Source organism: Phasianus colchicus, chromosome 1 (assembly GCF_987193195.1).
Source record: "Phasianus colchicus chromosome 1, bPhaCol1.hap1.1, whole genome shotgun sequence".
NCBI classification, from domain to species: domain Eukaryota; kingdom Metazoa; phylum Chordata; class Aves; order Galliformes; family Phasianidae; genus Phasianus; species Phasianus colchicus.
The window spans coordinates 23,407,206-23,431,581 of NC_143436.1; the positions used below are offsets into that span (position 1 = coordinate 23,407,206).

General features: G+C 35.5%; 1 protein-coding gene across 2 annotated transcripts in view; it reads left to right on the forward strand.

Annotated features, from left to right (window-relative positions):
* The window catches only part of CADPS2 (calcium dependent secretion activator 2), a 300,595-nt gene that overhangs the window by 210,485 nt on the left and 65,734 nt on the right, over positions 1 to 24,376 (forward strand). The window contains exons 14-18 of one of the 2 annotated variants that reach the window (XM_090136996.1): positions 2,039 to 2,140; positions 6,081 to 6,144; positions 8,262 to 8,385; positions 10,553 to 10,573; positions 21,859 to 21,962. In XM_090136996.1, coding sequence (XP_089993122.1) covers positions 2,039 to 2,140; positions 6,081 to 6,144; positions 8,262 to 8,385; positions 10,553 to 10,573; positions 21,859 to 21,962 — 415 coding nt within the window. The remainder of the gene's footprint in view (positions 1 to 2,038; positions 2,141 to 6,080; positions 6,145 to 8,261; positions 8,386 to 10,552; positions 10,574 to 21,858; positions 21,963 to 24,376) is intronic. The other variant, XM_031615180.2, reaches the window with a different exon arrangement.

Genomic DNA, 24,376 nt, shown 5'->3' on the forward strand with positions numbered 1-24,376 from the left:
AAAAAATGCTACTTCATCATTTTGTCTTATCTTTAAAGCAATTAAAGGAAAAGATGTAGAAGCCAAAATGGAAACTTTGAAAATGTTTATCTAATTTTGCTAAAATAATCTCAGATTCTTTTTTCTGTGGATTATTATTGATAGTAGTGGATAGACATTTCTAAGAGTAGCAAAAAATGATCACCAGTAGCGTATATGTCTGGGAATTGCATTGTAAAAATGCATTTTTATGCTCTGCTTGTTGCGGTAGGGTTAAATGGAAAAACAGATAATAATCATAATGATTCAGAGTTTGTGCTGTATTGTAGCACCATATTTTGAAAAGATCATTTTTCAGTGCAATGCCATTTTTCTAGCAGCTTTTTATGTACTCTTTTATTTTTCTTCTGGAACATCTGGTTCTATCCAAACATTCACTGAAAATACATTTAGCAGTTCTGAAAAATTTTGGCATTGTCTGCATGGTCGTTTCTGACTACATCCTCAGCGAAGTGACAAGTCCCATGTATGCAGGGATCCTAGCCCTAGTGCAGGTTGACAGATATGACATGCTACTGGCTCACCTTTTTCACTTATTGTTATATGGACCCCTAGGTCTTTTCTGTCATATACATGACATGCTTCAGCGAGGTTTAATATGACAGAAGTACTTTGTTTATCACTCCAGAGCACGATCTCTCCTGACAATGACATCAGACAGTGAAATTTACTTAAATTTGAGCCCATTCCATCTGTCAGAAGGCTGAGGTAAAGTATCCTGGCATCCATCAAAAAAGAGAAGATAAATTATTTGCTCCTTCGCATCAAATTTATCTAATAGTATATTGATGTGCCTGGTTACTGTATCTTCACCATATCTGATTTTTATTGTTGTCTTCACAATAATTTAAAGAGTTCAGGGATTCTTTTCACTTTGACTTGACAGATCACGAATGTAAGTGATTTAAGGGGTGAAGGAATTGTTTATGTCACAACAAAGCAGCAAATTATCCTTTCCAGATTTAAGAATAGTGGAAAAAGTTAAAGTAACAGTTTAGCAAAAAACAGTTTAGTGTCTTTTTACTGCAGTTCTCTTAGTCCTAAAAACAACAAGATAGTTTTGGAGGTTCTGAAAGAAGTACAGGTCAGATCCAGACTTCATGTCAGAGTAGTAAACTCAGGTAGGAAGCAGTGATGCTTTGTTATCCTGGATTTGGAAGTTAAGTGCGTAGCTGGAGGTTTTCAGAAGTTACTTTATAAAATAGTAAACAGCATGATCTGGGAAAGTTGTGATTTTAAAGTGAAAGTACTTTTTAGGAAATGCATATTTCAATTATTTTTAACTGTGTTGTTCTTTGATTACGAACATGCTAATAATATTAGGGTAAGACTCTAAGCATGTGTTTAATGTGTTTAATACAAGGCTTATTAATTATTGGAACTCGAATTTGATGTTAAAAAATGCCAGTGGCTTTTTTTTAAGAATAATTTTTTTTTTGCATCCTTTATGCCATATGTGTGGAAATCTTAGTTACATACTGCTGCTTATGAATATGGGGTGAGAGATCAAAAATCTATGCTCACTATAACTGTAGGGACTGTGAGCCTTCTCTGGCTTTTCTCACTGTGATTTGTCTCCTACCTAAACCACTTTCAGCCATATTGTGCCTTTGAAAAAAATTCTGGAAGATTCAAGGAGTTAAAATTGAGACAAGATTAAATTAGCTCCCCCTATTCTGCTAACAGTAGCAATTTTCTTGAGAAAGGATGCTATGTATTTGGGAGTGATTTAGGAGAAATATATGCTGCACTGTGTTTATATTGAGTCTTAGCAGCAACCAAGGAATTGCATTTAAAAGTTCAGTTTGAAAAGCTAAGCTCTTTGTCTAGCTGTAATCTGTCCTTTAACTATCTTCACAAGTTTATACATCAAGGCAGTGGGAAAGGGGAAAGGAGGGTAGCACAAATTTTAACAGAATGCTTTGAAAATAAAAAGCTGTGTTCAAGGAGGAATCAGCATGAAGTGATGTCAACAATTCTTAAATGTGTAATCTTACAGGCCAGATGGAATTGGAACGGTATCTGTTGAAGAGAAAGAAAGGTTTGAAGAAATTAAGGACAGACTTTCTTCCCTTCTAGAAAACCAAATAAGCCATTTCAGGTAAGTGTAATTTATTCACTAGTACTAAGTTTTGTCTGGCAGAATGTTCTCATCGCTATGTTCAATACTGGTCTTGAACAGATAAAAAAAAAAAAAAACAGATTAAAATAGTCTACCTGCAAAGAAGTTTTGATTCTATTAAATACAAAATAATTGATTTGCACAAGTGATTGGTTTAGAATTCATCTGAAAGTCCTGTGAGTTGAATTCCTGTATGGTGGAAAAGACTCTGAAAGATGTAGGCTTGATTTTATTGGTCCTTTTGAGCTTTAAGCTGTCTATAAATCTATCAAAGAAAATTGCCTGAGTGAAAATGACTAGGTCATACCTCTGTGTGGATCAGTGCTGATCAGAAAAGGTGTATGAGTAGATAATTCCTTTGATATGTGGCAGCTAAAACTTTTTTTTTTTTTCTGGATGTGTAATGTCATTTTCTGGGTTATATGATCTGCTTTCTGTAATCATCCAAGCTCCATCATCTTCAATTAAGAGTTTGGCAATGTAAGGATGGATATACCAGTAGAAGAAGGAGAGGAGTATAAGAAAGAGGGCAAACTTGGCATGACATTTTCTCTTGTATCCTTCTAGCAATTGATAGTTTGTAAACTTCGGCATAAAATTGTCACCTAGTCCAACAAATCCATTAGTTTTTCATCGTTAGCCAGCATCTGCCATCATTCTGCCAATCCAATCCTTTTTCAGAATGTATTTATATACATTTTTTGTCTGTATCACCTTGTGACAGTTTTGTGACACAGTTTACATAGTGCTGTGTGAAACAGCTTTCTTCTCTTTGGCAAGGCTTGCTATAAGTTTATTGGAAGCTTCTCTGGTGTGATGAGGTAAGTGTCTAGTATTCACTGGTATCTGTCATGCAGATAACATGGGAATTTTTTGAGCTGGGATGACACAGCAGTCTTCACTTGAGATTTCACCTCTATATTAACCTAAAGAGAGCTAGGATTCTCCTTGAAGAGTATTCCCTTTGGAAGAAAAAGCAGCGTTCCCATCTATTTCTCTGGCATGATTCATATACCCCATCTCCCATAGGATTAAATAACTTATGCCAAAGAAGCAGTACATAACAGTGTAAGACAGAGTGCTACCTACCTAGATTATGGAAAGGCAGGAAAGGAGTATCAAAAAAGAACATCATCTGCAGGGAGAAGAAAAACTTGTTTCTGCAACAATCTTCTCATGATTACTAACAATAAAAACAAAAGAGTATAGGAGTTTGGTGAAGACTTCTAGCCTAAGTGGAATACTTACGAAGATATTCTATCAAATTTTTCATAGAAACACAATAATTGCCATTTCCAGTGAGTGTAAGTATTTTTTTTCTTGCACCTTGATGAGGTCTGTGAGAGTAGTTGGGGCCAAAAATATACTGAAGCAGTCTTCTGAATATATACACAAGAGAACAAGAACTCTGGGCATTCTGAGAATGAGTGTTAGCCTTCAGGCAGTCATGTGCATGAGACTAATTACACAATGTACAATAACATTTGAATAATTGAATTGGTACAAATAAAGGTATCCTCTACCTTCATGGTAGAGGATGTTGATGAGCTTGGGCTATATCTGTAATTATTAATCTCTGCCTCATTCTTGCTGGTTCTAGAGGGCATTCAAACTGTTAAAAATCTTCAGCTTCCTGTTTTAGTATCTTCTGTGACCTTTGTAATTTTCACTGCTATCAGCCTGGCTCCATGATGACCAAGAGGGAGCCTGCCTGTCCTGGGCAGTTGGTTCTCGCTTAAATATTTCCCAGTTCTTGAGGTACTTGAACTTCTCCTTTCACCTTTTCTACATTCTCAGACAGCAGATTCCTTCCTGCCTCTCCAGCATCAAGTGTGGAAGAGTTGATATTTCAGAGAAAGCTGCTAAGGCTGTCTTGTACAAAGGCTTCTCTGAAAGTAATGCCTCCTATTTTACTGTGTTGGCCCATGAAGTCAGAGGAAGATTTCGGTGGTACAGCAGTAGAGGCTGAACCTTCCTGCCACTATTCCAATGCTTTTTGTTGCTGTGCGACAGATGGCAGCAGAGCGGTAGTCTGACAAATGGTGTTTGACAGGGAAATGTGAATGAAGCAAAGATGTGTCACTGAATTCCTCCATGTGGAAAAAAATGGCACCCATTGGCACTCGTTGATGCTTGCTGAATATTTAGAGATTGAACAATGGATGTGAACACAGTAAGATGGTAGATGGTGCTTTTCAGCATTGGCAACAGCAACAGTGGGTCACCTCTTCTGGTGTCAATTTTTACAAGCATGGCATGCAAGCTCTTGTTCATCAGTGGCAAAAACACATAGGTAATGTGGTGACTATGTTGAAAAATACTGCTCTGTAGCTGAGACTTTGCTCTATGAAATAGTGCTATTGTGTTGTTTGTATCAGTTGTAGTTTCCATGGAAGTAAATCAGAGGCATTATTTTCAGAGCAACCTATGTACCTAACCTTGGCTGGCTGTGTGAATTTAGTCTTCGGAGTATTCCTTTTGCACTTCTGTATGTTGTTGGTACTAATGCAGACCATGAGTGCTGCTCCTTCTCAATTCTCCGTTAAGTAATGTTATACAAATATCTCCAGACGACCACTACCTTTGTACCCAGCAAGAGGCTGTAGTGTTGGAGGAGTACTGCTAACTGTCCCTTTAGATGTCAGCTGTGACCACATCCCTTTCTCTAAGCCTCTTATCTTGAGAAAATGACTCTTCCCTGTCAGAAGCTCCTTGCAGCAATTGCTCTCAAAAGCTGGCTGCCAGTGTTGGATGCATACACACTGAGTAATCCCCACCCTGAGTGGGTCATCTGTCTGCATCTTCAACTTAAAAGTGGGTGGATTTTGGAAACTTCTTACATTATCTACATTGCAGAACTTACATTAATTTGGAATATTAAGTATAAACAAGGAATGAGTGGCATTTATTCCAAAACTACTATTCTGGGTAAACAGGAATAAACCATGGGAGATACAATTCAAGGATTGTGGAAATACACTAAAGATAAAGGAGGAGTCAGAACATCTAAGGATGACTTAAAGCCTAAGGCATTAAATCTGCTTTCCTAATTTGTTAGCAGGTTTCCAAGAGTTGTTAGCACTCCAGTAAGAAAGGAACAAAATTGAAATTCTCTCCAGCTGAAAATCCTTTTTTGACCTCATTTATCAGCCTTTATTTTGGCTGACCAAAATACATATCAAAAATTCACTAGTCTAAATCCTTTTATCGTTAGAAAATATTTTCATGTTGGAAAACATTAGAACATGAGGCCATGATTGAGTAACAAGAAAAAAATAATCTAAGCAAAGGAAAAAAAATCCTCTTTTTCAATTGGGGATATTATAGATTTTATAGACAGATTAGGAGATGTTACTATTGCCTGAACTCTATAGTCTCATTGAGCTGATCTACTGGATCATTCAGCAAAAATTAAAATTAAAAACAAAGCTATGGATGGGATTGCATTTCTAATTTACATGGTATTGAATGTGGAGACAGAATAGCTGATAAAATTTACAGTAACGGAAGATGCTTCCCTGAGCTATTTATAACATAATAGGAAATATTATGGAATATCTGAAGGCATTTTTCTTCTTAAATACATATAAAACTTAAATATCAGGCATCTTTTTTTTTTTTTCTAGGAAGATGACAAGCTCATCAGAGACCATTAAATATTTTTCATAGTTGAGAAAGTGCAAGTAATGCTTTTTGCCTTTTTTTTTTTTCTGTATTTGAGCCTGTGTTGCCGGTAGGCTGATACTTCTATAATGTATACATTTTCCATGTTAGACTACTGAAGAGATCTGTTTTCATTAGCGCTTTGCTTGTTGGAGTTTGCTATTAAATTTTTTAATGCAAGCAGTGTACAGAGTTACATCTCAAAGTAAATGCTTATCATTTTCCCTTCCTTTTTTTTTTTTTTTTATTCTTTAAGATACTGTTTCCCTTTTGGACGTCCTGAAGGAGCTTTAAAAGCCACACTTTCATTACTTGAAAGGGTAAGTTGGACAATATATTTTAAGTTCTCCTGAGTACTAAGCTTGCATTTTTTTCTTTTGCCTTCAGACCAACTGAAAGCAGACTTGTTTCTTCTTTGGTATTCTACTACTGGTTATAGTTGTTGTTTGCTGGAAGGTTTGGTTTTATTTCTCAGCATTTTCCACAGAAGCAAACAGCTGCTCTCTGTAGGACATATTTCTTGGACTTCAAGCCATTGCAGTTAAGCTTCTTTATAATTTAATGATTACCCAGCATTACACCTAAAGTAATACAAGTCAAGTTTATTGCCCCTCTTTCCTACTCTCTATGGCCTCCCTGCCACTGTTGTTATTGATATTGATATAAACATTAAAAACCATCTATATAATCAAAACAATCATCTATGATTGTGTAGACTGAGTCAATTTGAGAAAAAAATGCTATGTGCGCTGAAACTGTCATGAGCTGTAAATGTAAAGCTCCACATAGCAAATCCTCTTCTACTGCCTGGAAGGACAAAAGCCTTGCAATGGTAAAATCATCTGTCTTCCATGAGGAAAGAAAATTTAAAACTCCAATAGGGATTTTAGCAGACTTGTATCAGCAGGAGCTTAGGAACATAAGAATGGAAGAAAAGCTTAGATCCCATTCTGGTAGACCTTCCTAACAGCTTGCCCTCAGCTGAACCTGTTTCTTTTCCAGTATATATTCCACTATATCCTTAAAGACTATAACTCCTTCTATCTCTAACAGTAATTTAGAGATGTGCTGTATGAGGATGCAGCTTATATAGATAATATCATAGAGTTGGAAAGGACCTTTAAAGGTCATCTAGTCCAACTCCCCTGCAATGAACAGGGACACCACAACTAGATCAGGTGGCTCACAGCCTGGTCCAGCCTCGCCTTGAATGTCTCCAGGGATGTGTATCCATCACATCTCTGGGCAACATGTTCCAGTGTTTTAACACCCTCACTTTCAAATACTTTTTCTTTATATGTAACCTATATCTACCCTCTTTGAGCTTGAACCCATTTCTCCTTCTTCTGTCACCACAGACTCTGCTAAAGAGTCTGTCCCCTTCTTTCCTGTAGCTTCCCTTTAGATACTGAAAGGCTGCTATCTGGACACCTTGCAGCCTTTTCTTCTCCAGGCTGAACAGCCCCAGCTCTTTCAGTCCATTCTCGTACGAGAGGTGTTCCATCCCTTGGATCCATTTTTAAGAAGAAGCACCTTTAAGAGCACGTATATTGTCTTTCATGTGATTGTTAATTAAAATATTTATACTAAATGTTGTTTACCCTTCTACTTGTTGAAAGTTAATGAGATAGAAGTTAAAATAAAAATGCAAGTGAATTATTAACAATTAACTTTACTTTTTTTGGACAATCACTTGTAATGTTAGTAGTCCAGAGTATATAAAATTTTATCTGCATAGAGGTATGTATTTTCAGTTTACCTCACTTGCAAGAGGTATTCTATTTTATCAAAGTTCTATACTTGAAAAAAATCAACAGGCCTAAAAAACTGATAGCTTTAAGAAAAATTTTATATGATCTGTTACTCCACTTGTCTGTGATAAAACATTTCACCAGAAGTTCAAGATTTCCCCTGCCTGTTATAGCTAAATTTTTGTTCACAACAAAGATATGCTGAATTTGAATGCTTCAGAAAGGAAGAAAAGCAGTCAGTGTTTACTACTTCTGATGGTATTCAGTTTCTCCTTTACACTGTTGAAAAATCAATGGATTTGCAATGGTGGAAATTTTTCCATAAGTGAGAACCAAGCACATTTCCACATTCACATGTTTAGTGGATACCACGATCCAAACCATCCGGGGAACATTCTCATTGCACTGTCCATGGTGTCATCCAAAGGATGACTGACTGACATGCTTCACGATGCCGAACAGCGGAGGTAGTCTTGTGTAGTATATAAATACCATACAGGCAGTCAAACAGGATGGAAGAGAAATCTTCAAAAGCAAATACCCAGTTCCACCAGCTGAAATAGTTCCTTTTTGATTAATGCTCTTAACAGTTATCAGCTCTGAAGTAACATTACAATACTTTTATCCTCTTCCCATGGGTTTTGAGTAATGAGTGTAACCAAGTGGTATAATTGTCTCTGGCACAGGTTTTAATGAAAGACATTGCCACTCCCATACCAGCAGAAGAGGTGAAGAAAGTGGTCAGAAAATGTCTGGAGAAGGCTGCCTTGATCAATTACACTCGACTTACAGAATATGCCAAAATAGAAGGTTAGTACAGCAATCAATTGCCAAAGTGGCTGTAAAAGCCAACAATGCCTATTAACTGAATATTCTGTGAGCAGCCTTTTCCCTTTCCTGAACAAACCCTTTCCACAGCAAGGGGAAATGTCTCATTAAAATCTCAGCTGGTGAACTATGGAGCTTTTTCCTATTCATTGCTTTAATATGCCTCCTGGGACCCTGTTTGAATGGAAGACCAGGACTTCTTAATTTAAGTTGCCCTTTGTTCTCACTTTTGAGTTTTCCATAAATCTAAAAGGTTGTTTATGGATTATTTTTTATTTCCCTTTTTCTAGCAATTAAACTACTGTCAGGAAATTCTTTCCTTATCAACAGTAACAGTACATTGAAACTTGAAAATTCTGGATATAGATGTCTTTCTGATGTATTTATAAGGCTAACAGATAAGTGTTACTTATTTCTGTCATTGTGTTGTCAGATGTATGATAATAATCTGATATTTAAAACCTTAATTACATCCTGATTTCTTGAATGAACTGTATCAGTAGTTTGTTTTCTGGAATTTGCATGTATTCTGGAACACATTGCAGTGAAATTAAATTAAGATTTTTCTCAAAAAGTGGACTAGGGTGCACAGAATCATCTGAACACTGTACATAAGTATGTAAACCATATGGAGAACAAAAAGGAAGTCACAGTAGTGAAATGCTTAGTTAAGATCTGCTCCATAAAGCACAGAAAGTTACATCTGTGCAAATATATTCAGGAGTAGAAAACAACGTGTTTGCATCTAACTGTTTCTTTGGAGGCATTGTCAATCAATAGGAAAATAAATGAAAGATAGATTTTACTAAAAAAATGTATTTGTTATGCATAGTAAGTTATTACTCATAGCATGTATTTCTAGAAATACACTAGAATAAATAGAGTTATCATAATAGCAAAATGAAGCCTCATATCTTCTGCAGTACTCTAAAGTCAACTTTTTTTTCCTTTTTCCATTTCTGTTTAAATTCTCTGAAAAACACGAGTTAACCAATTTCACACATGATAAACAAAAAACCTATCTCATCACTATAGCAACCAGTATTAGATCATGGGAGTAACAACATGAAACCAGTTCATCATAATTAATTACGATACTATGTTGTGTTAAAGAAAGGAGGGCGAATATTAAATCTATTCCAGAAAATGAAAAAGCAAAAATATGATTTCCCTTATTTTTGTCTTTCCATATTTATAATGGATTTTCTGGGGCTCAATATTTGTCTCTTAGTAAACTCGTTGAAATAATGAGTAAGGAAATGGAAATATTTTATGAGATGACAAAAGTTTGCAAAAGATATCTTAGCTCTCTGACACTGGGAAAGTTTTTTTTTTACCATGAAATGAATACATCTTTCGTCAGGATCTTTAACTTGCTACCAGTTCCCATGTGAGTAGCAAATTCTGCCCTTTTGAAATATACATACTGTTAATACTGCACCAATCTGGAATTACATGTTCAGTTTGGCACATAACACTGAAGTCCATTCCATGTCATATTTTAACTTGCTCATTTCTTTTTGACAAAACTAGATTTCTGTAAGTATATTTACACTCATGTTAGCCCAAAATACAATAGATAATTGCATACAGAAGTGTAGTACATCAAGGCAAAAAGTGTGAAGTACTTTTTCTGAGAATAAAATAGAATAGAAAGTAAAGGGCTCGAACACCATAACATGAGAAAAATAAACACCTTTGTCTTCAGTAGCAGTGAGGCCTGAATTTATCTTTTCCTATACTGAATTTATAATAAACATCTTACATTTTTACCAGGATAAATGTAATACTTTTCATTCTGTCATTTAGGCCTATGGGAGAATTGCTGCAACTCAGGCACTGAATGTTCTTCTCTTAAAAGTAATTCATGTTTGCATTTGCATTAATTGCTTACTCCTCAAATTGCATTTTAAGAGCTGAAAAAAGAGAGAAGACAATGCATTGTATGAGTATCTCTGCCACTGCTGTACTCAAAATTCTCAGAAGTTTTTAATTCCTTATTTGGTATCTATTCTATTGTCATAAAATTAAAACAATTTTATTTCTTCAATAATGTTTCTTTTTTCTTTTTTGGTTTTCTTTTTTTTTTGTTGTTTGTTTTTTGTTTGTTTGTTTGTTTGTTTTTTTAATTTGTTTGTTTTATACTTAGCAACAGCAGAAAAAGACTCAGGTGATTACTATTTGTGTGCATGTCTGCATGTGATTTAGTCTGTTGCATGCATTGTTTTTTCATTCTGTCAATTTCAACAATACCAAGATATTGACCAGAGCATGTGCAAGCATTAAAATTAGTCTTGGTGTAGTTCCATGTGTTCATCATTTACACTGTTATTTAAGCATGGCATGCATATTTATTAGTAATTTTATCGGTGAGGTGATTTTATTAACCTCTATCTTTTGGAATGTTGAAAAATTTAGTTTCTGTGAAAGATGTAACTAGGAAATGCTGGCAAGTTTGGCTCTTAAATTCAAAATGAAGGACTTTATGTAAGAACTCATCTCACAAAGCTTGTTTTACATCATTTTGATATGATTCTGTTTAGTGGGACGTTTATTTTTCTAATTACAGATGAGGTTTGAGAGCATGTTAGTTCTTTGTGTTCCTGATTCCATGAATCTGATATGGTTTCTAGTAATGCAGAGAGTTTTTTGAGTGCTTTTATTCAAATAGTTAACAAAAAGATGAAAAAAGGGCATGGTTGAAATATTGTCTCCATAAAGGCTAAGTAGAAATGACTATTTAGGTATGTGGTCGAGTACTAGTGGCTGCATGGAAGTATGAGGGATTGCAAATTTCTATACAATTTAGAATAGAATAGAATAGAATAGAATAGAATAGAATAGAATAGAATAGAATAGAATAGAATAGAATAGAATAGAATAGAATAGAATAGAATAGAATGGAAATAATAGCTATGCACACTTTTGTTTTACCTTTTTTAAAGCCTGATGATAGTGCTTTTTGGTTTCCAACCATGGCTATGGGAAGGGGCACTGAGTTGGTAGCATTTTCAGCATAAAATCATTTTGTGTCTAGAAAGACACACTGAGATGGTGACTTTAAAGTTGTCCAAAAGGTAGTTGAAAACTGAGCTCCTTGACAGTGAGGGACCTGAAGGGAGAAAGGCAGTCCATTTCTTAGTTCTCCATTCTCTGTAAGAGGAACAGCTTTCGTAGCCAGTAAACAAGCAGAAAACGTTATCAAATTATAAAGACTATGTTTTCTAAAAGTTAGTATTCATAACTGAAGAGTCTGAAAATTCTGATGATTCCCAACACTTCCACTGATTTTCATTTAAAAGGTTTAAATACCGTGGAAACAGAAGTGTTCCAATGAGGGTTGTTAAAAAATGAAAAAGACAATGCAGTGATACAGGCATTTCTGCCACTGCCTGTTAGAATGAGTACAGAAGTGTTAATACCAGCTTTAGGTGTCTGACAACCAGGTGATCACCTGATCCCCTCTGACCAACAGGGAAAGGACCTTTAAGCAGGTGTTCCTGAGCAGCTGGAGGCTTCTTCAGGGATGTCTCTGTGAAAAGATGTGTTTCATACTGTCAGATACAAATACACCCTAAGAGAGGTTATCTGCTAGGTAAGACACCTAAAGCTGGGTAGAGGGTACAAATATTCCACTTACTACTTCAACTCATGCAGCTGTCTCTTCAAATGAGAAATGTAGGAAGTGTTGAATCTGTGAAAAGAGGAAACTCAATTTGGAGTTTGTCTCGTATGATATTTGTGCTCCAAAACCTCAGTTGTACACTTTTATATAACATGTATCACCTCAAGTACAAATCTTTGTTTCCCCCACCTTTGCTATTCTTATTTTTTTCTCAAGCTTGTTGTGTCAGAATCATGGACCATTAAGTACAGATGACATAAAGTTAGAGACACAGTAGAAAAAAAAAAAAACAACGTACCTGTCTTCAGTCATTTTACATTAGCTTTAAGCATGGTTTGAGAGAAACTATTGCTGTCTTCTTGAGATTCTAGGATAGGAAAGCTGTCCCTTAAGTGACCTGGCAAATGACAGTATGACAGAATGAAAGGGAAGAAGGCCTATGGCATACAATGAGTAATGGAAATTCACTGTGTAAGTTAGGTGAAACTAGAGGTCTGTAGGTTGTATTTGTAATTTAATTGCTTAATTAAATTCTTCTTCTGTCTAAAAATTTATTTGAAAATCAGTGTGACAGCTCAGAAAATTAATTTTATTGACAGAATAGACTGTTGCACAATAATTTAGTGTTGCTTTGAACCCATTTCTCTGATGTAAAAGTTCAGTCTTAGGCATCATTCCTATTTTAGGCTGGCTAACAGAGCCAAATCCTGCTCCTACTGGTGTTGCTAGCTAAACTACAAATTTCGACATGCACTTGATAGACAGCATGCTTAGCCTTAGCATCATGTATTGTATTGTTGTGGAAAATAAGGAAAAACTATTTATTAACAATTATTATTTACAATTTAACTTATATACTGAACACTATGCAGAGAATCTTGAATTGTAGGAGTATCTTTGGTTAGGTAATACAGAGGTATACAGAGGTAACATGCAAATTCTTCTTGTTGAGAGAATCCTTTCTCAGCAGCGTGGTTGCCACATTCCCAGGTCTGTTCCCCAAGTGCTCTCATTTTCATAGTCTCAACTGAACAAGACTCTGAATGCTTTCCCAGAAGACGGTGGTTACTTTCTTAATGGCAGATGCAGAGGTATAAACAGTACTTGCATTGACAGGATTTGTTTGCAGCCAGAATGACATTTTGTTTAGCACTGCCACATTGTAGAACAGCATTTTTCAATAAGAATTACATTTGCAGTGAAAATTAAACAAGGTTGAGCATGTCATTCCTCATGACATGAACTGCCGAAATTCTCATGGAGTAGCAAATCTGTTCAGTCAGTATAATTGCCATTATGAGGAGAACAGCAGCAAGCCTACCATTGTCATTTTGAACTATGCCTAAGAACTCTCATATAACACTCCTATAGTTTGCAGCAAGGGCTTATGATTTGTGAAGATGATGATCATGGCATCTGTATATTAAAATCTCTTTTTAAGTATAAACCGTTTTCGTTTCACAACGTGCTGTCTTTGTGACTTTGCTACCTGAAAGTACTTTTGTGTATGACAGGTTTCCCAGTTTTACTCAGTAGTTAACACTCCCAGTAAGTAATGCTGAGCATAACTTGGCCGGTTGATTCTGAGGCCAGAGCCAAAATGCATTCTTCATATGAGTTCTGTAGAGCTTCCAATGAATAGCTTAGATAAATTTGCATGCATCCCTCAGCTGTTTTCTCACCTTCATAAAGGGAAACTTATAAAGAAATGATAACGTACATAAATCCATTTAAAAAAAATGGTAAACATGGTAATGAAATACTTTATTTATTCCTTCTCAGAAACAGTTTTTCCCCATTTACACTTACTAGAAATCTGAATGAATGAGGAGAAATGGACTCCATGAGTGCTGCTGTTATTTCCAAAGACAAGCGAGAAAACTTCACATGTAAACAAATTTTTCAGTACAGAGCATTACATTTCTGTAGAGTGAAAAATGGCCTTGGTTAAGGATGAATGTGGCAAATGGCTGTGAAACAAACAGGTCAGTATCTGTACTTGCTGACAGAGATTCACTTTGGAGGTGATAGACAGATTGCAAACATTTGAAAGGTAATTTTCTTTAAATTCATTATTTTTCAAAGTCTGGGATAACAGAATATACTTGGCTTTTTCTGCCAATCAGTTTTAATAACAAGAATGAGAATACATTTTGTTAAAATCATTGCAAATAGTTACTATGTAGCGCACAATTGCTCAAAGACAAATCACAGTTGTCATCCCAGTATTGCTTTCTCCACCAAAGGCTGAATAACTGTTAACTCCATAGAGTAGAGGGTCAGGAACAACGCAGCAGTTGTTGTTTTTTTAAAGGACGTAATTCATTAACATACTCACTGCATACTACCCTTCCTTTTGAAACTCGTATGTAGATGCCCTCAAAGCTCAGGAGGATCTTTCTGACTTAAAAAGAAGAACACTACAAACATTATTGAAATGTTTGAATCTCTATTGAAAAAGAGAAGGCAAGTGGAGAGAGTCGTTGTATCTGGAGAGGACTTGATTAAAGCTCTTCATGCATGTTCATTTCACTGAATAAACAAAAATGAGTGACTTGCACAGCTGCACAGCACCTTCTTGGTCTCTGTTGTACAACTAAACAGAAACAAGAGAATACATCCCTGTATCCTCTTAAATCAATCCCTGATTTCAATTTTGGAACAGAGGTCTGGAAGGGAACCTGCAGTTAATGTCCTGATACCTCCTTCATCAGCGTACCCAAATCCTGGCTTAACAGCTGGATGAGCTGTTCTTTCTCTGTGCCATCATTCTTCCCATTTTCTGCTTCCTGCTTCAAGTATGGGAAGACCATTTCAAGTCCTGCTTGCTCTATAGGCTACGAATCACCTTACAGTCATGTCATTTCCTATTTTTCAGCACAGTACCTCCCTCCTTTATCTTAGATAGTTTTTTCATTTGCATCTTCAATCCTGCCTTGCCCTATGATGTATTTTAGACATTTTTTAAACTTAAAAAAACTACTTTTTAGTAAATTTTCCTTACCTTGTCTGAGAAGTTTAGTCACTGTTTTTCATTACCATCTTGAAAGACTTTCTCTATTAATGTTTCAACCTTCTTGAACATTGATGACTGTATCATCTCCATGAAATGCCTTGCACAGTAGTAGCACTACTTCCCAATCTATAGTGCTCAGTGCGGTGCCCACGGCCTTCCCCTCCATGGGCCTGTCTTGGGCTGCATGGAGCTGCTGGAGCACCTCCTGCCCTCCTCCTGCCCTGAGCTCGGTGCCTGTTGCTCTCTCGTTTCTCCCCCTTCTCTCCCAGCTGTGCAGGGTTGTTTTCTGGCAGCGGCGGGGCCCTGCTGGAGCAGCTGGACCTGCTCTGCTCTGACACGGGGCACTGTGGGGCTCTGCTCACAGGCCGCCCCGCAATCCCTGCTACCAACACCTTGCCACGTAAGCCCAATATAACCAGTAATGTAGTATGTTTGACAAGTACTGGTCTTTTCCCATCCATGTCATGCTTATGGCACTCTGCTGTTCTGTGAAAAATTAATACAACCAAGTCTTCATAGTCTTTGATCATTTCCAACTGCTGAATTACAGCAATTGTTTATTGCTGTTCATGTAAAGTGCATTGCTCTTCCTCTTAAAATTAGTCTCCAGTTCTTTTATTACTGCATTATGACACTGCTTTTTATTGCCAGTGTTTTACAACATTGTTGTCAGTGCACTATAGTATTTATTCTCAAGTCATTGGTGAAATATTAAAGAAGCTCAGCCCTACAATGGATACTCAAGGAATTCTTGAAACCTTTCTTTTCTCCTTCTCAACATTAACCATAGCCTTTCTCTTTAGGTACCTTCTTTGTCTAACACAGTTTCTTTTTTAATCCTCATTTTCTCCAGCTTAACTGATAGTTTTCCCATGAGGCACAGTATCAAATGCTTTAGTAAAGACAGAATAGATGAGATCTACTGAATTCATTTTCTAAGAAAATATCCTATCAGGCTTAGCCTCTGCATGAATCTAGCGCAAGCAACATTTGCAAAGTTGTTACACTTTATTCTATGTCCTCAATTAGTAATGTTGTCAAAATTTGTTTTAAAGTTAATTGACAGCATCACTTTTTCTGTCTCTTTACCTGCAGGCATTAGATTTGCTATTGACATATTTCACTAACTCTTTACTGTTTAGACTCTAAAATTTATTAGATTTATGAAATCTAGATCTGCATTTTCAAGCACCAGTTCTTTCTCCTGCTGGGATGTCAACTATTCAGCTCCCTTCATTCATGGAGCTCTTACGTTCTCATGTTTGTTAACTCTGAGTTTTAATCCATAGGATCAAAAAGTGCTGAGAACATTAGTTCTTTATGCCTTTAAAGAAAAGCTGCAAGTTATAAGCACGGATGGGAAGAAAGTGCTAGTATCTATGTTGCAAAAACCAGAATACAAAGCATCAAAAGTTAGATCGCGAATTGAAAAATCAGATTTCTTTTCATCCTGGCATTTTTTTATTTTGCTTTTACCTCTTCAGATTTCATGTTTCAGTTTTTTTCCAGCTTCACATGAGTCAATAGATTCCCTTTTCTGAAAAGAAATCTGTGATTATCCCATGACAGTAATTCCATTGAAACTACGTTAGATTTGAAAAAAGGTGGAAACACTGCAATGTCACTTTCTGTACATGCCAGGGGTAATATTAATTGTTTTTTTAAAACTGTTTTGTCTTGAGAACTTAAAATCCTATTTAATTATCAGATGTGGAAAGACTAGTTTCAGCTTCACAATTAAAGCTAAATTCCATTATTCATATAAGGCTAGATTTTTTTTTTTTTTAAATCAGAAAAATATAGCCTGTCCTCCCAGATGTCCACTGCACTTTTTCACTGCAGAATTAATTCTGTGAGAATTTGCAAGAAAATCCATCGTGGTCACATCTAAATTATCTGTAGATGGATTATCCCAGTTGCAGATTAACTCTGGAGTCAGCTCAGGTTTAGTAGCACATATTAGCTCCAGTTTATTGACATTTGTACTGCTTTTGTTACAAGCAGTATTGCTGGCTTTGCATGTTGAAAAGTCTGAATTAGCTCTCCCTACTGGCGCAGAGTTGGCTCCCATCCTGATGATCAGTGTCATAGCAGTTCTGCTGGTACAGCTCAGTTGTTCAGACTGATTATTTGTCATGGCTCTTGGCTCAACAGCTAAGGAAGAACACTTGGAATGGATGAAGCTTTATAAGGCATACAATTTACTACTGTCTAACAGTCATTTACAAAAGCAGTAGCACACACCAAATTCGCTTAAGTAGGCATTAAGAAGAGGTTAATTGAGAGACGTCAGAGTGTAGACATTACTGCTATATCATCAGAGTTCTAGGAAGGGAGGCACTCTGGGTATTTCATATTTTCATCCTTGGTTGGGAGGAGATGTAAAATCTTTGCTTAAGTCTGTACAGATGATGCAAAAGTTCTTTGGAAATTAATGACAGCAAAATGTTGCTGTTTGGTAACCTTAAGTCTTAACCCTAGCATATAAACGAATGCAGGACACACAGACTATGACATTGTTTCTAGTATACATTCGTTCTGCAGTGGATTTGGGTAAAAGCAGACAAGCAGATTTTCAGGACATCCCAGTATCTAGATGTGGCAGAACAAGGCAGTATGTGTGAAGTTGTGAGGACAGAGCTTAGTATTTGAGTCATCCTCTAGTCAACACTGTACAATCTGTTATAAAATAGAGATAAAAATATTTTTAAGGCTGATGAAAGGGTATAGTTGAAGGACTCTTGTCAATTTCGATCCTTAAAGAAAATTGACTTATTTCAGAGTGCAGAATACCTTCACAGAAGAAAAAACAAACAGGAAGGGAAGTATCCCTTTACTTGGTAGAAGAAGGCGTAGAAGACCAAAGGGCCAAAGGCCAAGAAAATGCTCATGAGAAATTAAACGCATGCATTTAATAGTGATGGTGGTTATGTGCAGGGGTTGGAGAACAAGCAAAGAAATGAGTTTCACATTTGTCTGCAGAGATACAGTTTTTTCTGGAAAGCAAGCATAAGTTAGGTGTTAGACAAGCTGATGTTTTTGGGTCTAGTAAAGAAGGTACTGGAAGAAGTTCTTTGACCTGTATAAATCAGGAGCTCCAAGCAGAAGATCTGACGGTCCCTTCTCGCCTTAATCTCCATCCATCCATGAAGCACTCACCTTTTCATTTCAATAGTTTTTTAGTCAGTTAACTTAGCTCATTTAACAATATTTTCTTGGTACATGTGTGACTCACTGATAGGGTGTACTTGAGAAAGCATCCATTATTTGCAGAGCCTGTCTTGCTTTTTCATTTTGACAGAATGTGAGGCTGAAAACAGATGATGGATGGCTTTTTCTGTTTATTTTCTAAAAGATGTCAAGCAGCATATTTACTGTCTTGACTCCTGCAGCAACTTGTTAGTCTGAGCAGTGTAAACACATCTCAGCAACCCTTAGTAATTGTGGAGAGAAAGACATTATAAATATAATGAAAACTGACAGAACTGATTTCCATTCCTCTTATACTTTTTTTTTTTTTTTTTTTTTAACGCTTATAAAGACAAGCAAAGCATTTAATTTTTTTAAAAAAAGTTAATATTTCACACTTTTTCTTCAAAATGCATTAACAGCCACTTGCTTATACACACAGGTAAATGATGATAATTTTGTCTGTCAACCCATACTTGCTACATTTTGGAAAGACAGAAGTCATTAGTTTGAGAAAAAGACTGGCTGATGTAGTTAGTAACTTACAGATGGAAAAAAAAGCTTTAGATGAAGCCTAAGTGGAATGTGGAGAAGTAAATGCCATGCAAATGATATTGCCTATAGTAATTTACTGTGTGAAAAAGTAAACAAAAAAATAAGAGAGATTTTTCCAAGGATACAGAATGAGGGCAATTATCTACTGCATTCCTTAACTAAATCTGATGATTGAAATATAATTATTTTTAAAAATACTGAAAGCTGTATAAAGCATCAAGAGTAATTTGCATGTTTTTAGCAAGTAGAAGATAGTTTCAAAAATACACTGAGAATTTCATGCAAATGTGAGACTTATAATTCAGGGAGCTTTATTTCTCCCACATTTTTGGTCATTCCTGCCATGCACCATCATTTAGAAATTTGTTATGTATACCTGAAAAGGAAACTGAGGTTTCTTGACCTCTTCTCAACACACTGATCCCATTCAAAAATTACTCCTGACATTAGTCCCATAATGAATCCTTGCAATTTCTGTCTTGATTAACTTGTGATGACTGATTTATTTTTATGCCAACATCATCTTTTACCATAAATAGGTCTTCTCCTTTCACAGTGTTTATCAATCCGATACTTATGTGGGACCACTCCTGATCCCCCTCTCTTTTTTCATTCAATTCTACTTCTTATGCATTTAAAACAAACCAAGGCACCAACAAACCAAAAAGTTGCCATTCCCACATATTCTTTCAATGCCATTTCTAATTGAATTCATAATTTCAGCTCAGATGTTTTCTGTATTTCCCCAGTGCTTGCTCGATGAAATTAATACTTCCATGAGACCATGTTTCTTTTCCTCATGATCTTATCATAGGGATAGTTCAGGATAATCTTACGTTAGCTAGTAAATCTCTGATCTTTCCAGCTATCTCTGATGATAATGATGTCTGTTCAGTAATCAGTTCTAGGTTATATTGAGCCTATGCCAGGTGTGGAATAAGTAAGCCTACTCCAAAACAACAGTGGAAAATCAGATTTGATATAATTATTAGAATTATTTTCTAATTTAGAGAAAGTCTTTTTATTATATAGTTTTTTTAATAATGTAGAGCTTGCTTAATGTCATTACAAATTGATGCAATTATAAAAGCAATTATCTTGCTTACTTAGTGGTAAGATCTATGACAGGTTGATCCTTAAAAAAAATGAGTTGTTTATACTGAAATCAGATTTGCCACTCTGTATTATCATCAGTGGTTTCTTCCTGAAACTCATTAACATCAGTGATACAGATAGCAATGTATCAGCCATATGAATAGTTTTTGCCATGTTTGCAAGGAGAGGAAGACAGTGACTGCTATAAACAGCAGTTTCTGTCATGGATGAAACACATAAACAAGTTTAAGACTGAATCCAGTAGGGGTCTTTATGTTGTAACCTGATAGTGGCTGAACCAATCCTTTCTAAACTCACTGAAGGTTGTATTCATATAAACTGTTCTAGAATATCAAATTTGTGAATTCAATCCCATATTGATGACCTTGATCTTGACACAGTGAATGTAGTTTTGTGTCCTGGCAAGTGCCTTGTCCACGTTTATAACTCTTTAGATTATGGGTTTGGAAATCTTACTATATGAATAGGTCTGCTTTTATGGAGTATTTCATAGCTTTGAAGTTTGTTTTCAGATACTTCAGTAACTAAATTGTTGGGTTTGTTATTGGCATTAGGATAATTTGTTGTTATAGTCACCTTTAAGTGTATGTCTACTGGAGATTCTAAGCCAGTGTTTCTGGATTTACATTAAAGCTCAGTTTCATGAAGATACCATGTATCAGTGTGTTAGCCTTCAAGAATTGGACAAGGTCACCTGCCTTTCGGATGTCTGAAAAGTTGTTTTGACTTGCCAGAAATGTTAAGTGTATAAATATACTTAGTGCATACAGTTTGATTCTTACTGACAGCTAGGAGATCGTGTAAGTTTTTTAATTAATCTGATAATGTTCTAGGTCATTATGGATGCATTAAGTGGGAAATAAAAAAATACCAGGAGAAATATTTGCATGTGACAGTGTGTCCTTCATTACTCGTGACTATATTGAGTGTTATCATTGCCATCTTATGGCTTATGGTCTGGGACAGGAACTTTGTGAATAACCTCACGCACATAATACTGAAATTCTTTTAAGGGATAAAAAATACGTACCTGGAAAAATTACTCTCAATAAAGCTATGCTTGTAAAAGATTCAGTTCTTTTCACTTGTCTCTCATGGCTATGCCTGTAATGTAGTCCTGTGACTGTTTTTAATTTTTAAGTGAACTGATTTAAATTGCTTTGTAAGATTTTTAGTTACATTTGTTTTAGCTTTGCTGTTTGCTTTCTTTTTGAAATCTGCTGTGTAGAATGAATGCTCCAAATGTCATTTGTAACTTTTGCATTTGTCTTTATTTTCTGTTATGAATATGTTTTTGGTAGGCTTATGTCAATTCTGTTATAACGTCTTTATTTCATTGTGCTATTTTTTATTACGATACTGAATAGATTAAATTCTATTAGTGAACAGCACGTAGTAGGGTAGAGAAATTATTTGAATAATAGAGAGTTATTTAAATAGTCATTGTTTTGCACTTTGCTTATTTTTAAATATGCCTAAAATGTAGTGTCTTATTTAGATAAAACATATTTGAAAATTTTGACTGCTGCAAAATACATGAATACTGAGGATGGTAATGAGTCATCTAGTGAGAATGGTATTGTACCAACAGTACAATAACAGAAAAGGTCTCGAGTGCCTGCTGTCTTTCTATCTCTGACCTTGAAGAGAATTAGAACTTGCTTGTTGCAGAAGTTGTGCAACTAATACATTGGTACACCTGTTAGTTCTCACATATCAAATTAGATAGTGTTTATTTGATCACTGATTCTTTTGTGAAATAAATATTTTCTCTTTCAGGTGATTTGGGCATTCAGTAGCTTTTACATATGTTAAATGATCGTTCTCAACATGTGAAATTGCTTATACTTCACAAAATTGTAACTTCTGTTCTGACAACATTTTCCTTTACTATAGAGAAACGTATTTATTTCAAACTAAAGCAATGTTGGTTTGCTTTTTTGTGTTCATGTAGAGGCCATGAACCAAGCCACACCTGCTAGAAAACTGGAAGAGGTTCTTCACCTCGCAGAGCTCTGTATCGAAGTACTGCAGCAAAATGAAGAACATCATTCAGAGGTGAGGCTGTGACTGTAGAGAATGGTTGGTTCCTATATTTTTTCGGCCCTGATGTGAAGCAATTCTGTCAAGAAACATTTTAGCTTTACTCTCTGACATATGTTTAAAGCAGTTCACATTTACAGAGGAATAAGGGAGTTGAAGCTTATGAAAAGTGAAGTGAAATACAACTCTACTTGAATCGCTTGAATGAACTGTAGGTATAGAAACAAAAATTAAAGAGCATAAAATACTGAAAACATCTTTGTGCTGGAGGTTGTGAAATGGTATGGAAAACATTCATAGCCTTATGCAGTTGTTCCTTCCAACTTTTCACCTGTCACTCAAAATAGAAAGAAAATGTAGCTGAATGCTGTTTTCCATCATGCTGTTTAGGTTTTGATTTCAACATTAAAATTATGGTGGGTATAATTATCACGTTCCCATTGCTTTTCTGTTGATTAGAATAGTACTGCTTTTAAACTTGCCCTTTTCAAAATGGCATTTTTAAGTAGAAAAAAAAAACTGAATAATTTTGTGTTTCTTACTAGCAAGTTTTTTCCTTTGTGATACAGAGACCATAATATTTAGAAAATTGAGAATTACAGCACCTTTTATATCAAGGTACTACAAAAATAAACTTGACCAGGTACCCATAATTGTATATATTATTAACATGTAATGAATAAATATAGTTTTCTAAGGTTCAGGAAATTGTTTTTAAAATGTTCTCAGAAAATCAATAAATATTTTTGAGGAAAATATGCAAAAAGATAAACATGATTTAATATATATAGTTAGAAATATGATCATTCAAAACATCTGGTTTTATATCACACTACCGAATCTAGTTTTTAGCTTACATCTGTCATGTGTGAACTTGTTAGAGATATTTTATCTTATACTGAAGAAACAGCTGTTTCAATTATTTGAAATTAATTCCCTGGAGATCCCATTCTACACTACTGTTGCCACTGTGCTACTCTGTAATAATTACTTAATAAAAATATATGTATTGTTGTCTTTGTCTTTTGAGACATTCTACATTTGAGAAATTCTACATTAATCTAAGAATATTATAATTCTATGGAAAAGAGAACAAAGGAAACAAATCAAATGATACAGGTACGGTTAAAAATCACTGTTCACGTTACTAACTTGCATTCAGGAATGTGATATTTTCTAGAAGGGCAAGTATATTGCAAGTACCTTCAGAAAAATCAGTTCAGCACAAGTTTTCAATCTGTGACAGTTTGAGAAAAGTAAAGAGAATTTTGAGATTATATCTCCCTTCCCTGGTTCATTTGGTATATGTTCAATTTTACTGGAATTTATAGAACACGAAGAATTTCAGTATTAAAATATGTATGAGAAAAAGATCACAAAAATCATACATTCCCTACTCAAAGCAGAAGATTAGGTATGGTGACTTCACACTGTAATGTTATTTAAATGTTCAGTGCAGTGGATGAAAAGGACCAGAAATCTCTAAAATTCTCAAACTCTCTAAAAGTTTATCACATTTTGTAATACTAGATTTTTTTTTTTATTCACAACACTTCCAAATTTCTGGGATTTCCAAAGGGAAGAGAGGTACGTGACTCAATGATTCCGTATTTTTCACCATTTAGAGCATGGAACTGTGCGTTGAATGTATAGCATGAATTGATCTGATGATTTCTGGTGTTGCATTTTTGCTACATTTGTGTTTCATTCTGTAATCTCAGCTCTTTGGTCTTCCTCTAATGATATCAGTACTATTGTTCTATAGACGTGTGTCACCAATTGCTAATTGTCTTTAGCCTGTTTTCATATTATCCATAATGACTGAAGAATGCCACATCTTAGCTGTGGCATTTGTTGTTCTGTTCTTCCTACTTGCTGCCTACATGGTGATGAGTAGTTTTTGAGATGGTCAGAATAATTTCTGTTTTGATTCAAGGCGTCATTTGCAAAGAGGAGGAAGATGGAAAAAGAATGTGTTTTTTTGCTCAGGTTTGGGGTTTTCTTTTTTTGCTTTGATTTTCTGGCAATATTTTTGAAAAGGAATTTTGTTTTGCCTAAAAAGGACACCTGATAAAGCCTAAGTGTAACTTTTCTTCTATCTTTATTTCTTTGCATTTCTTTATTTTCTAGAGTAATAATAATGCCTCCATTTAAACAGGATTTACTAATGGGAAAGTTCCTCCAGTTTGAAGAAAAAGCTCCACTTCAAACTCTTGCCAAAATTTTTGAAGCTTCATCTGTTCTTTTCACTGTGATGCCAGTGTCCTTAAGTCCTGACATTCCAGCACACCAAGTGTCCTTCAGTAATGCTTCCAGCCTGCTAAGCATTTTTTTAAAACCATTTGCCACTTCATCTTTTCCCCATTTAATCTGTAGTTATCCACCCCATATCAAGAAAGTCGGAATCCATCGGGAAGTTGAAGAGGCAA